At 42.3% G+C, this 19169-nt stretch overlaps 1 protein-coding gene across 4 annotated transcripts in view; it reads right to left on the reverse strand.

The window, feature by feature from the left end:
- GRTP1 (growth hormone regulated TBC protein 1) overlaps nt 1-13037 on the reverse strand; it is a 59632-nt gene extending 46595 nt beyond the window's left edge. The window contains exons 1-3 of one of the 4 annotated variants that reach the window (XM_056555819.1): nt 12931-13037; nt 7990-8060; nt 2381-2532 (exon numbers count right to left, since the gene is read on the reverse strand). In XM_056555819.1, coding sequence (XP_056411794.1) covers nt 2381-2532; nt 7990-8030 — 193 coding nt within the window. In that variant the 5' untranslated portion in view covers nt 8031-8060; nt 12931-13037. Of the gene's footprint in view, nt 1-2380; nt 2533-7989; nt 8061-11320; nt 11762-12930 lie in introns of those variants that run through there. The other 3 variants (XM_056555818.1, XM_056555821.1, XM_056555820.1) reach the window with 3 other exon arrangements.
- Between the last annotated feature and the right edge of the window lie 6132 nt (nt 13038-19169).

Raw genomic sequence — 19169 nt, forward strand, 5'->3', positions numbered from 1 at the left:
CCATATATATCCCGAAATATCACGAACTCGAATATGGCCTATGCCGCTCAACACTATTGGTTTCGCCAAAGCTTTTTATGGGCTTCCTAACAAAGGGGGTGAATACATGCGCACATGGTAATTTTCTGTTTTTCATTTCTAAACAATAGTTTTATTTATATATTTTTCTCCTTTCACTTAACCAACTTAGACTATTGTGTTCTGATCCATCACATGAAATTCAGATTAACAAAACATTGAACTTAAGGCTGTAATGTACCAAAATATGAAAAAGGTCAAGGGGGGGGGGGGTGAATACTTTTGCAAGGCACTGTACAGTTTACTCCTATACCTTGACAACAGAAAATACAGCTGACAGATTCCTTTTACAAATAATAATAATAATAATCATCATAAAATGTGTGTGTGGGTTTAGCAAATGGCTGCTCAGTAAAATTTCTGCAAAATTCACCAAAATATATCCATGGCACATGATTAAGGGGGCATGACACCAGAAATGTTGTGCAACAGACAATGTTGCTTGGAGTAAGCGGCTGAATACATCTAGCCTCTTTGGATTTAGGTGTGGTACAGATTGATTCATACTGAATAAATATGAGACGTTCCATGCAATACAGGACATTGTATACAGGCATAAGTATGACAATATCACCCACCATTACTAAATGTACTGCTTGCCTGGCAGAATGTGGTGGAACCCCGAATATGTGAGTGGACTTACTTTATTTAAAAATTTACATAAAGTAGTTTGAATATATTCAGAAGTGAATTTCCTCAAAATGACTTTTGATGGCAAATATTCCTTATTGCCTAGCACAAGGAGGCACAGTGGCAGAAGACCACTCTTATATGGACAGCCTACTTGTACCTGTTCCATTACAACAAGGTGTCCTTCTGGAGATTCTAAGCTATGGGCTGTGTTTGTTATTTTATTACAATACACAAACATAGTGGACAGATTCTTAGGTGCACCTTCATTTTTTGTATTTGCAGATTTATCAGCCATATTAGAGCACAGAGGAACAAAATGCAGCAGTTGCATGAAAGGTATGAAAAGCTTATGAGTTAACATACTTTACTCTTCTTAAATCTGTTAGATTACAACTTCCACAGAAGTAACTGTACTTATTTATGAACGAATACACAAGATGCCATTACATTTCTTCCTGAAGAGGCAACCAGCTTCTGTTTTTTTTTTTTCATGCTTTCCACATCTACTTTTTTATATTGGCAATCATATGACCCTCATGTATATACATCTTTTACTGTTATGTTGGTAGTTTTCTCCTAAATTTTCCCTGGTAAGACATAGCTTGTTAGCGACTTTGACAAGTCCTGTTATTCGGCCTGGATATTTATGGGATAAAATGCTGTGGTTGGTAGTGGGGTCCTTCGTCCCCTTCCTTGGCAACTCTGTTTTTTTTTTTTTCAGACTAATCAAAGATCCCCACAAGTGCTATAGGCAGTCAGTGACTGGGCTTTAAAATGGATACTCTGGAGGAAAAGAAAAATTCAAAGCAACTGGTAGCAGAAAGTTAGAGATTTGCAGATTAGTTCCGTTTAAAAGTCTCAAGCCTTTCAGTACATATATCTGCTGCTGTGTGCCCTGGAGGAAGAAATGGTGCTCCCTGATGGCACCTCTGTCAGTTTTAGGAACTGTCCAGAGCAGTATCAAATCCCCTTAGAAAACTTTCCCGCTCTGGAAAGTAGGGAGTACCGTTTCTGACTAGAAAGACTACACAACTTTCTCCGATACATACAGCACTGGAAGGCTTAACATTCTTAAATAGAATTAATGCGAAATCCATATAAAACTTTTATGTCACCAGTTGATTTGAAAACATTTTTTTTTTACTCCCATGTCCTTGTCTTTGACTGCTCTTGCTGCTATTTGACTATATCTTCCAATATAAAAAAAAAAAAAGAGTCAGCACTCCTTTAAAAAAATTTTTAAAAAATTCTACAATAAAATATAACAATAATGTAGTGGTAGAACTTTACCTTGATCCAAGGTCTTAGCACTCCAATATTGTGCAAAATAAGGAAAAATTAGTTTACTCATGCTATCACAGTGAGAAGTTTCAGCCCCACGTTTGGGCTCTTTTCAACCAAAGGAACAATAATAAAAAGAAGCAATAATATAAACACACTATTTACTACTGCTTGTATTTTATATACGGCAATCTCACAAGAACACTGAATGCTGTACACTGCTTATATTTTGATGGTGTCATGTGCAGATGGGTTGGAGCGATTGTTACAAGGCAATTTAACTATTAAAGCAAAGCTGCTCTCATGCCTATTAACTACGAGTGCTTATTGTACCTAGTTCACACGTCTAAATTATTGAATTGTTATGATCTGTGATTTCCATCTTTACCTTTCAGGCTCTTCTCCACTGCCGTGGAGTTTTGCATTATTTTAGACCATTTTATAGCTCTTCTTGTAAGAATTGTCATGTATCGAGAATAAAAATCTTCATAAAAAGCATAATCAAATTCTTCTGATCTTTCAAATCCATAAGAATCGACCCTAGTATTCAAACATAGCGTTAATACACTGGAGCAATATACAAGAGCAATAAAAAAAAAAAAAACATTAATAGTAGTAGTATAAACAGTATCTATTTAGGAGGTTTTGATGGATTTTTCTCTAATGTTAGGCTTTGTTCAGAATGCAACTATACCTTAAATCATGCTATATAGGAGCAAGTTCTGGCAGGGAGGACAGGTCTAAAGGAGAAGACCTAAACCAACAGCATCATTATCCCAATGGTTTTCTTAGTTTGGGTCATAAGACCCATGGTCAGGCCGGACTTGCTGCCATAATATGAAGGTTTAAAAATGTGGTTGCATTACAGCTATCTGAATAAGGCTGCATTCACACCACGATTGCAGCCTACGGTTGCCGGAAAACCGGACGCTCCCGTAACCCGTATACTACGGTTTTAGGTCCGGTCACAAAACCAGATACGGGGCAGAAATGAGCCAACTGGAGTCACTGTTTGACTCCGGTCGGCTCATTAAAGTGAATGAATTTCAGCGCCGGTCCGGCTGGGGTACGGGAGCGCCCGGTTTCCCCCTCCCCCAGCTGGATCCAGCAACCGTAGGCTGCAATCGTGGTGTGAATACAGCCTAAGACCATATGGGTTCTGATCAGAGTTTTTTTTTTTTGTGTGTGTGTTTCTGTAATTTGATGTTCAGTAAAGAGTTTATGCACACGGCAATTCAACGTGCATGCACCCATAGGCACTCAGGGGTCAGGACCAAGCCATAAGCATTGGATCTTGGAAAGGGAAAAATGTCCGAATTTACAAAGTTAATGTACAATGCAAGGTAACCAAGAAACTGGCCATTACATAGTACAAAATGAAGTAGAGAAATATGTGCTATACTATTGCTACTGAGGAAGCAACCTTTGTAGGTTACAAAACATGTTTAGCATGATTGCTATGGGTGACTTCTCTGCTGCACAAAATTTGATAAATATCGCCACAGAGTTTTATAGAACTATATTAATTACACTTTCTTCCTAATTTACATTCTTGTCCCTGGGGTATAGGGCACAAGCCAGTGCACTAAACACCATAAGATGTGTATAATATCATTGTATAAATACATTGCTCAAAAAAAGAATAAAAAAATAAAAATAAAAGATGCACTGCAGAGGCAACAAGAAAGTAAATGAAAGGGGAATGGATTTGAAGATTGTTCCAAGGCCAGTATACATCACATATAAACATCACTAATGACCTCTATGATTGGAATAAGTTGTTATGCATCTTACAGCCTAAACACACTTTACATATGGTTAGAAAATAACAAACTGCATTTAATCACGCTTCACTAAACCTCAGTATCACTAAACCTTACAAAAAATTGTATTACCTAGCTGTACTCCTTTATATGATATACAGGTGTTACAATTTATTTCAAGACACACCTTAAGTTGCATAACAGTTTAGCCCAATCATAGAGGTCATTGGTATATAAAAAGCTCCTTTGAACTGTGTAAACTGTTTGAACTTAGTGTAACTAGCACTAAAAGCCTGTTGGAGCCTAACTTTATCTATCTTCTATACTGTGAAAACTGTCCAAAAGACTACCTCCTTATCCAGACCACATTTCTTGTAATGGATTTTCTGCCCATCATACATTATGAATAGGGAATATTTTCTTTATGAAAACCTCCCCCATAGAAGACCACTTGTCAGTGTAATTTTAGGTGGTCCTCCCAAATAGGTTTTAATGTATGTGACCATTTTTTTTTTAATGTCATAATGCTTTTAAAATCTTGCCAATGAAAGGGAAGTTTTAAAGGGGAACTCCGGCCCTAGACATCTTATCCCGTATCCAAAGAATTACGGGGGTCCCACCCGCCCTGCTGCACCCACTTGTCGTCAGCCTCATGGAGCGAAGATCCGTGTCTAACTCACGATACAGGGGCCGGATTATTGTGACGTCAGGGCCCCTCCCATAGACTTGCATTGAGGGGGTAGGGTTTGATGTCACAAGGGGGCGGAGCCATGACCGCACGATACTCCGGCCCCTGTATCGTGAGTCATCAATCTTCTCTCCGTGAGGCTGATGACAAGTGGGTGCAGCAGGGTGGGTGTGACCCCTGCGATCCTTTGGATATGGGATAAGATGTCTAGGCCTGGATTTCCCCTTTAAAACTTCCCTTTTATTGGCAAGATTTTAAAAGCACGACGACATAAAAAATATCATCATCTACATTACATTAAGATAAATCAAAAGTTTTTCATCGCTCGGGGTCTTAGTGCACAGACCACGAACAATCTTTAAATTATCAGCAATTTAATTTCTGTTTAGTTGCATTAAAAGTCTAAGGAGCTCATCCAGGGCAGCTGGATAGATTGTGACCAGCCAGATATTGAAGCCCGCCACTTCCAGCACTACCTAGCTTGGTGCAGGTCTGACCCTGAGCGATCAAAACTTTTCTCTCTAAATGACAGGGACACTTTAAAAGGGGTACTGCGGCCCCAGACATCTTATCCCCTTATTCCCCTGTCGTGGAGGGTCCCACCACTGGGAACCCCTGTAATCTCTCCAGCAGCACCCCATCATCAGCCTCATGGAGCGAGGATTACTCCATGTCTGATGATACAAGAGCCAGAGTATTCTGACGTCACGGCTCCACCCCCTAGTGAAGTCACGCTTCCCCACCTCAATGCATGTTTATGGGAGGGGGCTTGTTGGCCGTCACGTCCCCTCCCAAAGGCTTGCATAGAGGGGGCGGGGTGTGACGTCACAAGGGGTGGAGCCATGACATCACTATACTCCGGCCCCTGTATCGTGAGTCATCAGACACGGAGGCCTTCTTCCTGTTGCCAGGGCTCCTTACATGACAGTGCCCTCAGCCTATCACTGGCCGAGATGGGACATCGCTGCAGCCGGCAATATGCTGACTGCTGTGTGACGTTCTGAGCCATAGAAGCAAGGAGAGCAGCAGTGCCGGAGGAGGGGGACGCCAATATCGGCGCAACTGGGGAACGTAGGAAGGCGAGTTAAAGTTTGTATTTTTAGTTTCTGTAGCTCGGGCTCAGGGATAGTTAAAAGTTTTGTACCACATAAGGACGCAGGGTTTTTCAATTTTTGCACTTTCGTTTTTTCCTCCTTTCCTTTTAAAAATCATAACCCTTTCAATTTTCCACCTAAAAATCCATATTATGGCTTATTTTTTGTATCACTACGTCATTCTACTTTGCAGTGACAGTCATTTTACCCAAAAATTCACGGCGAAATGGAAAAAAAAAAAATCATTGTGCGACAAAATCAAAGAAAAAACGCCATTTTGTAATTTTGGGGGCTTCCGTTTCTACGCAGTGCATATTTCGGTAAAAATGACATGTTATTATTCTGTAGGTCCATATGGTTAAAATGATACCCTACTTATATAGGTTTAATTTTGTTGTAATTCTGGAAAAAATCATAACTACATGCAGGAAAATTTGTACGTTTGAAAATGTCCTCTTCTGACCCCTATAACTTTTTTATTTTTCCACGTACAGGGCAGTATGAGGACTAACTTTTTGCGCCTTGACCTGAAGTTTTTATCGGTACCATTTTTGTTTTGATCTGACTTTTTGATCACTTTTTATTCATTTTTTAATGGTATAAAAAGTGACGAAAAATATGCTTTTTTGGACTTTGGAATTTTTTTTACTTGTACGCCATTGACCGTGCGGTTTGATTAATGATATATTTTTATAGTTCGGACATTTACGCACGCGGCGATACCACATGTTTATTATTATTTACACTGTTTTATTTTTTTTATGGGAAAAGGGGGGTGATTCAAACTTTTATTAGGGAAGGGGTTAAATGACCTTTATTAACACTTTTTTTTTTTACTTTTTTTTTGCAGTGTTATAGCTCCCATAGGGACCTATAACACTGCACACACTGATCTCTCATGCTGATCACTGGCGTGTATTAACACACCTGTAATCAGTGTTATCGGCGCTTGACTGCTCCTGCCTGGATCTCAGGCGCGGAGCAGTCATTCATCGATCGGACACCGAGGAGGCAGGTAAGGGCCCTCCCGGTGTCCTGTAAGCTGTTCAGGACACCACGATTTCACCGCAGCGGTCCCGAACAGCCTGACTGAGCAGCCGGGATCCTTTCACTTTAGACGCGGTGGTCAGCTTTGATCGCCGCGTCTGAAGGGTTAATACAGGGCATCACCGCGATCGGTGATGTCCTGTATTAGCCGCGGGTCCCGGCCGTTGATAGCCGGCGGGACCGACCCGATATGCCGCGGGGACTCCACGTGACCCCGCGGCATATCGCGGGAGCCGGCAGAGGACGTAAATATACGTCCTTCGTTGTTAAGGGGTTAAAGCGTTACTTTAATTAAAAACATTTTTGATAGGTCGCTTAGACACGTCAAAAGTTGTTAATCGCACCAGGTTTCACTGCTGAGACTGGCTACAGTCGTGAGTTATTAGCCAGGGAAGCGGGTGTCATTGTGCTCCGCTCTCCAGCCAGCCGAGAGATCAGTACATTTTTCTACAAAAGAGGTCTAAGCGGAGAAATAGATGATCTCTCGGCTGGCTGGCTAATAACTCACAGTCTCAACATCGCATGTCAAAAGTTTTAATGACAACAACACTTAAAGTGTACTCTTGATTGTTCCAAGCAGCGTATGTACCTTACTGTATATTGATGTATATGAAGTATATACTGTACTTGTCAGTGCAATGCTTGATGCTTTGCTTGAAGTATTATTTGAAGTGTTGTAGTAAGAGCCAACGCTGACCGCTAAAAGCAATTTTAGTCTTACAAATTCAAATAAGCACAAGTCCGAGTTTATAGAGCACACATGTCAAAGACATACAGTATCTAGAGGCTTTACTGTGGCTACTGACTGCATTCATACATGTTGGCTGTGACTGGGAAAAGCGTTCTCCTTGTGAATGCAAATGATTAAAAACTAGCTTGAAAAAAAGTGTTTTTTTGTAGAAAAACAAAAGAGTCAGGTCTTACAAAAATGTAAACCTCTATGATTCTAATTTTATTTTGTCATTCTGCTTCTTAGCCAAGCAGTAGAACGTAAAGGGCAGTGTATTTAAGTGAGTGACAGGTCTGCTTTAAGAAACAAGACAACACCACCAATAGTTATATAATTCCAATGTAATTTCAAATTGGAAAGAAAACAGTAAATACTGTTTTTATACTAACAGTTTCTTTACACAAAGACAATCAATTCTTCTGACATTGTCAGATACATCAGCTATGTACACATGTCCTGACGTCGAGAGCAATACACGTAATCATAGTGGTAATAACTATAATGTAACTATACAATAACAGTTCATGCTGTCATAAATGGGTGGAACAACATACACACCTATGAACCAGGAAATACTGCTCCAGCACTGCTGCCCCGCCTGTCTGTCTGTGACACTTCACTATATTTACCAGCACTAAGCTGCTGGATCTGACTATAGGAAAGTAATGAAATTACCTGGGTAGTCGGTCCTTCGCACTTTCATTGTTTGTGTCCATTGATAGAAGTATTCACGTAACAAAACTAGACTAGAAAAACAAACATAAAATTAATAAAAAACACAGATTTATAAAGCACCGTAGTAGATTTTTTTTTGCGTAAAAATATTGCACGTACTTGTGCACGTGTGACTTTTCTATACAAGCTGCGACTTTTTGATTTTTGCTTATTCCAAAGCACATTTCTGAAATCTGCTCACGTAGTAATTTTTTTTTTAATTTGCAGTGGTCATGTATTTATCAAATGCGATAGTTGCTATTTATGAAGCGAAAAAGTTGCATCTCCATGTAAACGTCGCTTATGTATTCCAGGTCCAACCTGGCTTACAGAAAGTGCATACGTCTGCAGAAAAGGACATTAACACCCACTTTAACAACTGTTCTTGTTCTGCATCATGAAACAAAGCTGCTACATTAAAGGACAACTGTAGTGGAACACTTTTATATATGCCCGGGCCTCAAAAATTAAACAAAATAAACTCATACATACCTTCCTACGAGCCCCCGTTGGTCCGGTACAGGCCTCATGGTCCGGCAGTGCTGAAGTCATTCCACTTCCTGGGGATGGGGACGCCGCAGAGCTGTCGGAGTATCACCGGCCGTAGCAATGTCCCGACCCCGGTCGGTGATAGGCTGAGCCCACTGTCATGTAAGGAGCTCTGGCCGGCTTCTTACATGACAGTGGGCTCAGCCTATCACGACCGGGCGGGACATCGCTACGGCCAGTGATACGCCGACAGCTCTGCGGCATCATCCGATGCGGTACGCCCCCCCCCCTCCCCATCACTCTCTAGTAACGCTACTGGTAATAAAAGGTAGATAAAGAACTTCTGCTATTAACATAAGGGAAAACTTTTCTGCTTTAAAAAATGCTTTTGTAAGCGGGTTTCCCAGGGTTTGCTTACATACGATTTATTTATCTATTTGATAAATAGGTCGCATGTAAGCAAAAGTAAGTTAAAAAAACATTTCATATAAAAGCCATACATTTGAAAAGTATGATAAATCTCCTTCATAGTGGGCACTTGTATCAATGTGTCACAATTCATACAATATGACAATCACAGCAGGCACAGGTAGTCACAATGTAAACCATAGTTATGAATGAGTTAACTCTTTTGGGAACCTAGCACGAGATGTGATATTTTTATCCTTTTTTGTTTCTAAATGGGAGCGGCTGGTTAGTCAGATGTAATACAGGATGCCTTCCTGCTTGCAAAAGAAGCACCTGATAGTCAGGCCAGGCATGTCACCTATTGTCATGGCTTCATAGTATGTGTCATTTTCAACAACATTTAAAGGGACGCTGTGTAGAATCTGACCATGCACATGGCTATATAACAAATCCCCCCCCCCCAGTCTGCAAGAAGCTGAATAGTAAGCCTTAGATTATTGAGGCTTTTATCTTTCTTATGGATTCATATATAGTATTATTATTGTATGTTAGATTGTAAAGGCACACACAAAGCTTTGGCTGCATTCACATCTCGTTTTTGCAATACGGTTACCGTATCCGGTTTCATTGAAAAAAACGTATCGAACCACATTGCAAACCGTATATATAGACATTTCATTGTAAACCGTATGCCAACCGTAGCATCAGGTTGTGTACGATTTGCATCATTTACGGGTTTATTAGGTCTTCATCGGTACACCAAACCGTAGTCTACTACGGTTGTGTGTCCCGGTCAAAAACCGTATCCAACCTGTATACGGTTATTTTAAAATGGAGTTCTATGGTAACCGTATTGAACCGTATGTGCGTACGGTTACATCCGGTTTGCACAATACTGTTTTTCTTTTTCTTTTTTTTTTTCTTTTTTTTTGCAAATTCAATAATAGAAGAACTTTATTTAAAGTGTTGACAAACATAAAACCAGATCTGTTTTTTTTTTTTCAAGGAAAACGTATTAAAACGTATGCAAACGGACATACGTTTTCAAACCGTATACGGTTTAAAAATGTGAGGAGGCATAAACGGTTTCATACGTTTCGGTCCGGTTTGGAGACGTACGTTCTTTGTACAGAAATGGGATACGGCAACCGGATTGCAAAAACGAGATGTGAATGCAGCCTTTGGGTAATGTTTCCAAACCAGTGTGCTTCCAGCTGTTGCAAAACTACAACACCCAGCATGCCCTGGGCTGGTTGGGAAACACTGACCTAGGGTCTATCTATAGCAATGGTCTCCAGTGGCTATAGCATGCCCCACTTTTAGGAGTATTAGCAAGTAATAATGTATATATAATGTTTTATTAGTACACTAAAATAAACCACAAAGACTAGTTAAAAACAAAACAAACATATACAACACCCTCTCCAAGCAGAAAACAAAAAACAAATGTATATTTTCGACTCATATAAATGCCAATACCTATAAAGCAAGTGTCTCCCCCATTATATATATATTTTATACATATACAAAATATTAATTTACTTTCCTATTAATCATTTGGATGTCCATGATCTCATATTTGCCCGTCTTTCACTTTCGCTATTACTTATTGATTTTTCGTCAAAATCTTCTACCCCCGTTGTGTGTATTTTGGTGGTGCCCATCCTCATGGCACATGACCCACAGTATCCAAGAAAGGAATGAATGATCTTCTACCATATTTAACATTGTTGCCTCAAGTACAAATATTTACCCTTCTGTTTCCATTGACTGGCATAATATACAATGAAGAATTAAAATGACACTTTCTGTTCTGATGGGAGTTTGAGCGTCAAATTAGATACTGAAGAGTAGATTATATAGTGTTATTACTTATGTAAACTATATATAAAAGTGATGTAACCCTTTCTGTGCAGGTGAGACTGTAGTCACCTGACTATACCCAGGGTGAAACTAGATCCACCTACATCAGCCAGCCAAAGGCTGTCCGGGCATGCTGGGAGTTGTAGTTTTGCAACAGCTGGAGGCACCCTGGCTGGGAAACACTAATATACATTAATAGAGACAATAACCGGTGTATACAGCAGGAGCCTCTATCTATATACAGCTATACAATGTACTGCTATTATTACAACTAGGCACCAGATCATAGTTACCTACCCGTCAACATAGGGTTAAAAAAAAAAAAACTGCCAAGGAAACCTAAGAAAGTAACCCTAGAAGAGAGTGGCCCACATAGAAGCCGCTCTGCCCCCAGTGCAGGATTAGCTGGCGGCTTCTTCCCCAGTCCTGGAGCGGCTCAGCACCTGTCCCCACACAATGACAGCAGGGCGGCCGCTTACACAACTTTCTAGCCGGCTACCCCGTTCATTCTGATACTAGAAGAAACTTTTACCTGCGGAGAAACGCGTCGTTACCGCTCCCACACCGCAGAGACCACGTTCAGATCCATAACCTCAGCCCGCACTGCTATCTATCCTACCGGACTGTCCGCTCCACAAAGCCAGGTGTCAATCATCCGGCTAGAGGCGGGGCCTGTTGTTGGTCCAGAAAGGAGGCGTGGCTTGTAAGGAGGCGGGAGCGGCTATAATAAACTGAAGCCGTGACGGCTTGTGAGGGGAGGCATGGAGCATGGCCGCTTTCATTATATAGAGCTAAGGAATGGCTGTGTAAATATAGAGTCACCTCGTGTGGTGAATGTGCAGTATGAGGTATCATTCTATATCAGGTGTTTGTTCGTTCATAGTATATGAGGGTATCGGTTCTAATGGTCTGTATGTGAAGGGTGATACAGAATTTCACTGCCTACTGAGGTCATTTTACAGCTGTTCTGGCTGTAAAATTGCTGCGAGGGACATGTTGAGGTAAGCATAAGTTTTTTTTCCCTTTATCCTGGGATCGAGAAGAGGGGGAGGGGGTGGTTACCTACCTACCTGGTTACCTAACCAACATTACTACCCACCTGGCTACCTAAGCAACATTACTACCTACCTGGCTACCTAAGCAACATTACTACCTACCTGGCTACCTAACCAACATTACTACCTACCTGGCTACCTAACCAACGTTACTACCTACCTGGCTACCTAACCAACGTTACTACCTACCTGGCTACCTAACCAACATTACTACCTACCTGGCTACCTAACCAACATTACTACCTACCTGGCTACCTAACCACCGTTACTACCAACCTGGCTATCTAACCAACGTTACTACCAACCTTGCTATCTAACCAACATTACTAGCAGATGAATAGGCGACAGCACTCCCATAAGGTGTAATAAGCAGTCTTTATTCACATAGACATGGTGGCGAAGTTTCGGCTAGCTCACCCAGCCATTATCGAGAAATGAAATGTGCAAACAGCAGAGTATATATGGCCACGCAGGGCCCATCAATTAGTGACATCACAAACATGATAAAACAAAATAAATAAATTCATACATGTGGTAAAGTGATCAGTGCCTGGGTAAACACTAGTAAGACTTCCGCAAACGGAATGCAAAGGTGCGATCATATAAATATATAAAAAAATAGTCAAATACAATAAAAAGTGCATAACTGTGTCCACGTGTGTGCGACGTTGCTTGATTACCTGGGCGGGGGCTCGGGCGCTCACCGGGTTGGCATGGGAGACAGCATGTAAACAGAGACACATGTCCTATGGTACGCAACGCCGTGGCACGCATTCCGGAACAGGAAGTGGCATCATAGTCGGTCGCGGTTTGCTGTTGCTAGGCTGCGAGGAAGCTTCTGCCTGCTCAGGCGCTCTGGATCCCTTCGCGGCCATCTTAGTGTAGGGCGATGGGTCATAGCACTCCCATTGAGCTTCTAGCACACTGGCCAATCAGGGTGACTACGGGAACCGCGATCCGCCCTGTTAACCCCGCCTCGTCCTCCCGGACCTCCACCGGACGGCAGTTGTCCCGGGCAACGAGGGTGCACAGATCAGTTATCATGGGAAATGACCAAACTGCCAAAAGTATAACATACAGTGCCGACCTTGTGTTGTTGCCGTTACTCCTGGATCTTTTCTTATGTAGAAAGTGTCTTGTAGCTGTCACGGTCTCACACGGTGAGAGCAGCCCGTGTCCTCCATCCTACAAGGCAAAAAAACAACGTTCCATTAAAATCATGATAACACACAATAAAAAAAAAATATATATATATATAAAAAAAACATATATATTCTTTCTTTCTTATACGGAAATTATACGCTAGATATTTATGCATTACATATGTCGTGGGTTATTTTAAAATCCACGTTCAGACCATGCGGCTTCAATGAATTCAATTAAAAAATCCACCAGAGTTTCCTCTTTTTTAATAATGCTACACGATTGCCTCCTCTTTTAGGTCTGGATATCTGGTCCAACAACATAAATTTTAACTTGCTCTCTTTGTGTCCCGCCTCTATAGCCAACATTACTACCTACCTACCTAGCTATCTAACCAACATTACTACCTACCTGGCTACCTAACCAACATTACTACCTACCTGGCTACCTAACCAACATTATTACCTACCTGGCTACCTAACCAACATTATTACCTACCTGGCTACCTAACCAACATTACTACCTACCTGGCTACCTAACCAACATTACTACCTACCTGGCTACCTAACCAACATTCCTACCTACCTGGCTACCTAACCAACATTACTACCTACCTGGCTACCTAAGCAACATTACTACCTACCTGGCTACCTAACCGACATTACTGTGGTGTCCCAGTACAGGTACATTGTGTCAAGGTATTGAAGGCCCTGTCAGATTGAGACCTCCAGTGTCCTGGGGGCTCCCCTGCAGGGACTCAACCATTTCTAATGTGTATTTGCACTGTTATAACTTAGTAATCCGTTATTAGGTGTCTGTAGCTTTAAGTATGTTACCTAGCAACCTCATGCTCAGTCAGAGTATGTGAGAGTGGAGGACTGAGGGCTAGACTTAACTTTTGTGTAAGGTGTTATATTATGTTATTGCTTGTATGTAACTTTATTGTTAATCCTAAAGGGGATACAGACAACTCTATGATCCACAGCTGCCTGGCCAATGGGCTTTAGTTTAGCCTTCCCTTATAAGGGGTGGCATTTCCTGTGTAGTTCAGTTCAGGGGTCAGGAGTTCTGGAGAGTTCAGAAGTGGAGTGGTGTGCAGGCGTTCAAGAGTTCAGGAGAGAAGTTGAGTTCAAAGTGAAGAATCATCAACTCATTTCAGCTCAGAGTACAGAGTGGAGAAATATCAAGCCTTTACTTCAGCCTTGATCAGAGAATTCCTAAAGGACAATTCATTATCTTCCGGTGAAAAGCCACAAATCTACCGACACTTCAGTAAGTGACTTTAATCTCAAGCCAAATATAGCACAGACCTAAAATTCCTAGTCCGGCCGTAAGAGCCAAGCATATATGCAATATCAAGTCCAGGCACTGCAAGCTGTGTGGTCCTCCTAGAGACTGTCTGTTAAACCTTTGGGAGACTTTGGTTGAGCGCTGTGGAGATTGTACCACCTATCTTCAAGTTAATAAAGCCTCCGTTAAACTGCAACCTAGTGTGGAGTCAATTCTTTCCTTGCTAGCCTGTGGGGAGACGGAGTTCCCCGGACCTGTAGTACCCCGGGAGATACCAAGACTACAGTGGCATCACGTGACATTAGGGGTTAATACCATCCGACCCTGGGTTCATAACCCCCCCCCAAGAACCAAGTAGCTAACCCCAGCGTAGTGGCGGTCGCGGGTTACACTCGTGGTCACCACATTACTACCTACCTGGCTACCTAACCAACATTACTACCTACCTGGCTACCTAACTGACATTACTACCTACCTGGCTACCAAACCGACATTACTACCTACCTGGCTACCTAACCGACATTACTACCTACCTGGCTACCTAACTGACATTACTACCTACCTGGCTACCTAGCCGACATTACTACCTACCTGGCTACCTAACCGACATTACTACCTACCTGGCTACCTAACCGACATTACTACCTACCTGGCTACCTAACCGACATTACTACCTACCTGGCTACCTAACCGACATTACTACCTAGCCGACATTACTACATTACTACCTACCTGGCTACCTAACCAACATTACTACCTACCTGGCTACCTAACCGACATTACTACCTACCTGGCTACCTAACCGACATTACTATCTAACTGACATTACTACCTACCTGGCTACCTAGCCGACATTACTACATTACTACCTACCTGGCTACCTAGCCGACATTACTACCTACCTGGCTACCTAACCGACATTACTACCTACCTGGCTACCTAACCGACATTACTACCTACCTGGCTACCTAACCGACATTACTACCTACCTGGCTACCTAACCGACATTACTACCTACCTGGCTACCTAATCGACATTACTACCTACCTGGCTACCTAACCGACATTACTACCTACCTGGCTACCTAACCGACATTATTACCTACCTGGCTACCTAACCGACATTATTACCTACCTGGCTACCTAACCAACATTACTACCTACCTGGCTATATACATTACTACTTACCTTTTGACATGTGTAAATGTAACTTGAGGTGCATAAAACTTAGCATTTGACGATAGTTAAAAAAAAGTGCCAGAAAAATACAATGTGCTAAAAGCTGGTGTTTTATGCACCTCAAGTTACAGGTACACAACTTTTACTGCCTTGAGTCAATTGGGCATTCAGATTGCCTGCACCTATCAGTTTGATAATTTATAACTTTTGACATAGAAATCAGCGCATTTTCTATGCCAGAAACCATGCCAATAAAAGCACTATGAACATGGCCTCCTTTTTCTCACTATACCATAACACTATAACTAAAAAAGATCACATCGGGTCTCTGTCCTGAGTTATAAGCCAGTGAAGTCGGACGCTCATTCTAACAAGTGAAAGAGTCGGACAAAGTGCCCAGCCAGGAAGTAAGGGGCATGCTTCCCAGCACTTATGGACTGACAACTTAGGATCTGAAACATTATACTAATACTTGGTGACGGGTACACTATTTCATTACATTTTATGCGACAATTTTTTGTTGCTTTTAATTCTTTGGTGTGACACAGCATATTCTGGACAAAAACAATGGGGAAGATTTATCAAAACGTCCAGAGGAAATGTTGTTGAGTTGCCTATAGCAACCAATCAGATCGCTTCTTTCATTTCTGAAAAGGCCTCTGAAAAATGAAATAATCAATCTGATTGGTTGCTGTGGGCAACTCAGCAACTTTTCCTCTGGACAGATTTTGTTAAATCTCCCCCAAGATGTTTTTGTGGCATTTTTTCCTGTTTTTGTGCCTGAAACAAAAAACTTGTGACGTTTTTCTTCAATGTCAGTACATTTGTTGGGGCCAGTAGTGTTTTTTGATGCAAACACTGCATACTCCAGGTTGACTGGTTTCTTTTGACAGTTTGTGATGTTTTCTCTGATAGACCTCCATATATTTTTTTATTCTCCTGCTTAAAAACACTTGTGCCTCCATGATCTCCTGCATGCCACCCCGGCATTCTCAACAGGACCAGGAGCAGGACCCCCACGATCAGACATCTTATCCCCTATCCTTTATACAGTATTTATACAGTATGATCGGCTATCCACTGATCAGTGAGTTGTAGGCAGGTAAGGGGACCCTCCTCTGCCATTCTAGCTTACCGATCCCCCGCAATGACGTCGCTGGGTTTGGTAAGCTCCTCTGAGCTACCGAAGATTTTTACTTTCACTTTAGATGCCGTGATTGGCATTGAGTGTGTGGCTACTGATGGTAACCAAACACTCACTGCTCTGGAGCTGCGCTTGCTTCAAAGTCACTTAAGGCGTCGGGACATACAGGTACGCCCTGCGTCCTTAACCTGTTGGGGACCACAGGCGTATGGATACGCCCTTGCGTCCTGGTACTTAAGGACCAAGGGCGTACCTGTACACCCATGGGAATTTTGATCCCTGCTGCTAGCCGGATGGGGATCGGAACAGGATGCCTACTGAAATCATTCAGCAGGCATCCTGTGCAAATGCCTGGGGGGATCCTGATCAGCGATCGCTGCAAATCACCAATAAAGTCAGATCAGCGATTCCGGGCTTATCAGGTCTCTGATGACCCGATAGCCCGGAAAATAGGGATGATTGGAGCTGTCGGAAGGGCACTGTTTGGATACCACTATACAGTGGTGTCCAAACTGTAGCACTCCAGATGTCAATTCAAAGCATGCCAAGATTGTCCAGGCATGCTGGGAGTTGTAGTTCGGCAACATCTGGCCCTTCAGATGTTGCAGAACTGCAACTCCCAGCATACCCGGGCAGTCTGGGCATGCTTGGAGTTGAAGTTTTTCAACAACTGGAGGCGCACTGGTTGGGAAACATTGTCTGTTTCCTAACTCAGTGTTTCCCAACCTGTGTGCCTCCTGCTGTTGCAAAACTATAACTCCCAGCATGCGCTGACATACCATGCATGCTGGGAGTTGTAGTTTTGCAACAGCTGGAGGCACATGGGTTGGGAAACACTGAGTTAGGAAACAGACAGTGGTGCGGAAACACTGCTGTAGTCTGTTACACAAATTCAATGTTTCCCAACTCCAACCCATATGCCTCTAGCTGTTGCATAGCTACAACTTCCAGCATGCACGGTCTGTCAGTGCATGCTGGGAGTTGCAGTTTTGCCCCCCCCCCCCCCATTCACATAGGCGGGGGTTTACAGCAAGTCAAGTTTCCCGCTTCAAGTTTGAGAAACTCACTGTAAACTTCCGCCTGTGTGAATGTACCCTAAAAACACTACACTACACAAAATAAAGAGTAAAACACTACACACTTACACTGACGCCCCCCCCCCCCCCCCCATAAAAATTAAAGATGTCTTGTACGTCAGTTTTTCAAAAACGGAGCCTCTAGCTGTTGCAAAATAACATCTCCCAATCTTGCGGACAGCCACTGACTGTCCAGGCATTGTGGGAGTTTTGCAACAGCTGGAGGCACCCTGTTTGGGGAAAACTGACGTACAGTATTTTTAGTGAAGGAGGCAAGTGTAACGCTTGCATCCAGGTACACCCCTATAAAAATCCCTAATTGAGGCCTCAAATGTGCATGGCGCTCTTTCACTTCAGAGCCCCGTCGTATTTCAAGGAAACTGTTTAGGACTGCATATGGGGTATCTCCGTACTCAGGAGAAATTACGCTACAAATTTTTGGTGGCTTTTTCTCCTTTTACCCCTAATGAAAAGGTAAAGTTGGGGTCTACTCCAGTATGTTAGTGTAAAAATTATTTATTTTTTACACTAACATGCTGGTGTTGCCCCATATTTTCATTTTCATAAAAGGTAACAGGAAAAAAGACCCCAAAAATTTGTAACACAATATCTCCCAAGCACGGAAATACCCCATATGTGGACGTAAAATGTTCTGCGGGTGCACAACAAGGCTCAGGAGTGAGAGAGCGCCATGTACATTTGAGGCCTAAACTGGTGATTTGCACAGGGGTGGCTGCTGGTTACAGCGGTTCAGACATAAACGCAAAAAAATAAATACCCAGATATGACCCCATTTTGGAAACCAAACCCCTCACGGAATGTAATAAGGGGTATAGTGAGCCTTAACACCCCACAGGTGACTGACAGATTTTTGGAACAGTGGTCTGTAAAAATGAAAAATTTAATTTTTCATTTGGACAGCCCACTGTTACAAACATCTGTCAAACGCCAGTGGGGTGTAAATGCTCACTGTACCCCTTGTTACGTTCCTTGAGAAACTACAGTCGCTGTAGTTTCCCAAATTGTGTGCCATGTGCGGTGTTTTTCGCTGTTCTGGCACCATGGGGGCTTCCTAAATGAGACATGCCCTGCAAAAACCATTTCAGCAAAATTCACTTTTCAAAAGCCCAATGTCGCTCCTTCCCTTCTGGGGGACATTTTCACCTATTACCCCTAGTGAAAATGAAAAATTTGGGGTAACATCAACATCATTTTCATTTTCACGTCCAACTTTATTGAAAATTTGTCAAACACCTGTGAGGTGTTAAGGCTCACTGTACCACTTGTTACTTTCCTTGAGGGGTGTAGTTTCCCAAATAGTATGTCATATGGGGTGTTTTTCGCTGTTCTGGCACCATAGGGGCTTCCTAAAGGTGACATGCCCCCCAAAAACCATTTCACCAAAAATTGCTTTCCAAAATCCCATTGTCGCTCCTTCTCTTCTGAGCCCTCTAGTGCGCCCACAAAGCACTTTACATCCACATGTGAGGTATTT

The sequence above is a fragment of the Hyla sarda genome, chromosome 2 (genome assembly GCF_029499605.1).
Source record: "Hyla sarda isolate aHylSar1 chromosome 2, aHylSar1.hap1, whole genome shotgun sequence".
Classification (NCBI taxonomy): domain Eukaryota; kingdom Metazoa; phylum Chordata; class Amphibia; order Anura; family Hylidae; genus Hyla; species Hyla sarda.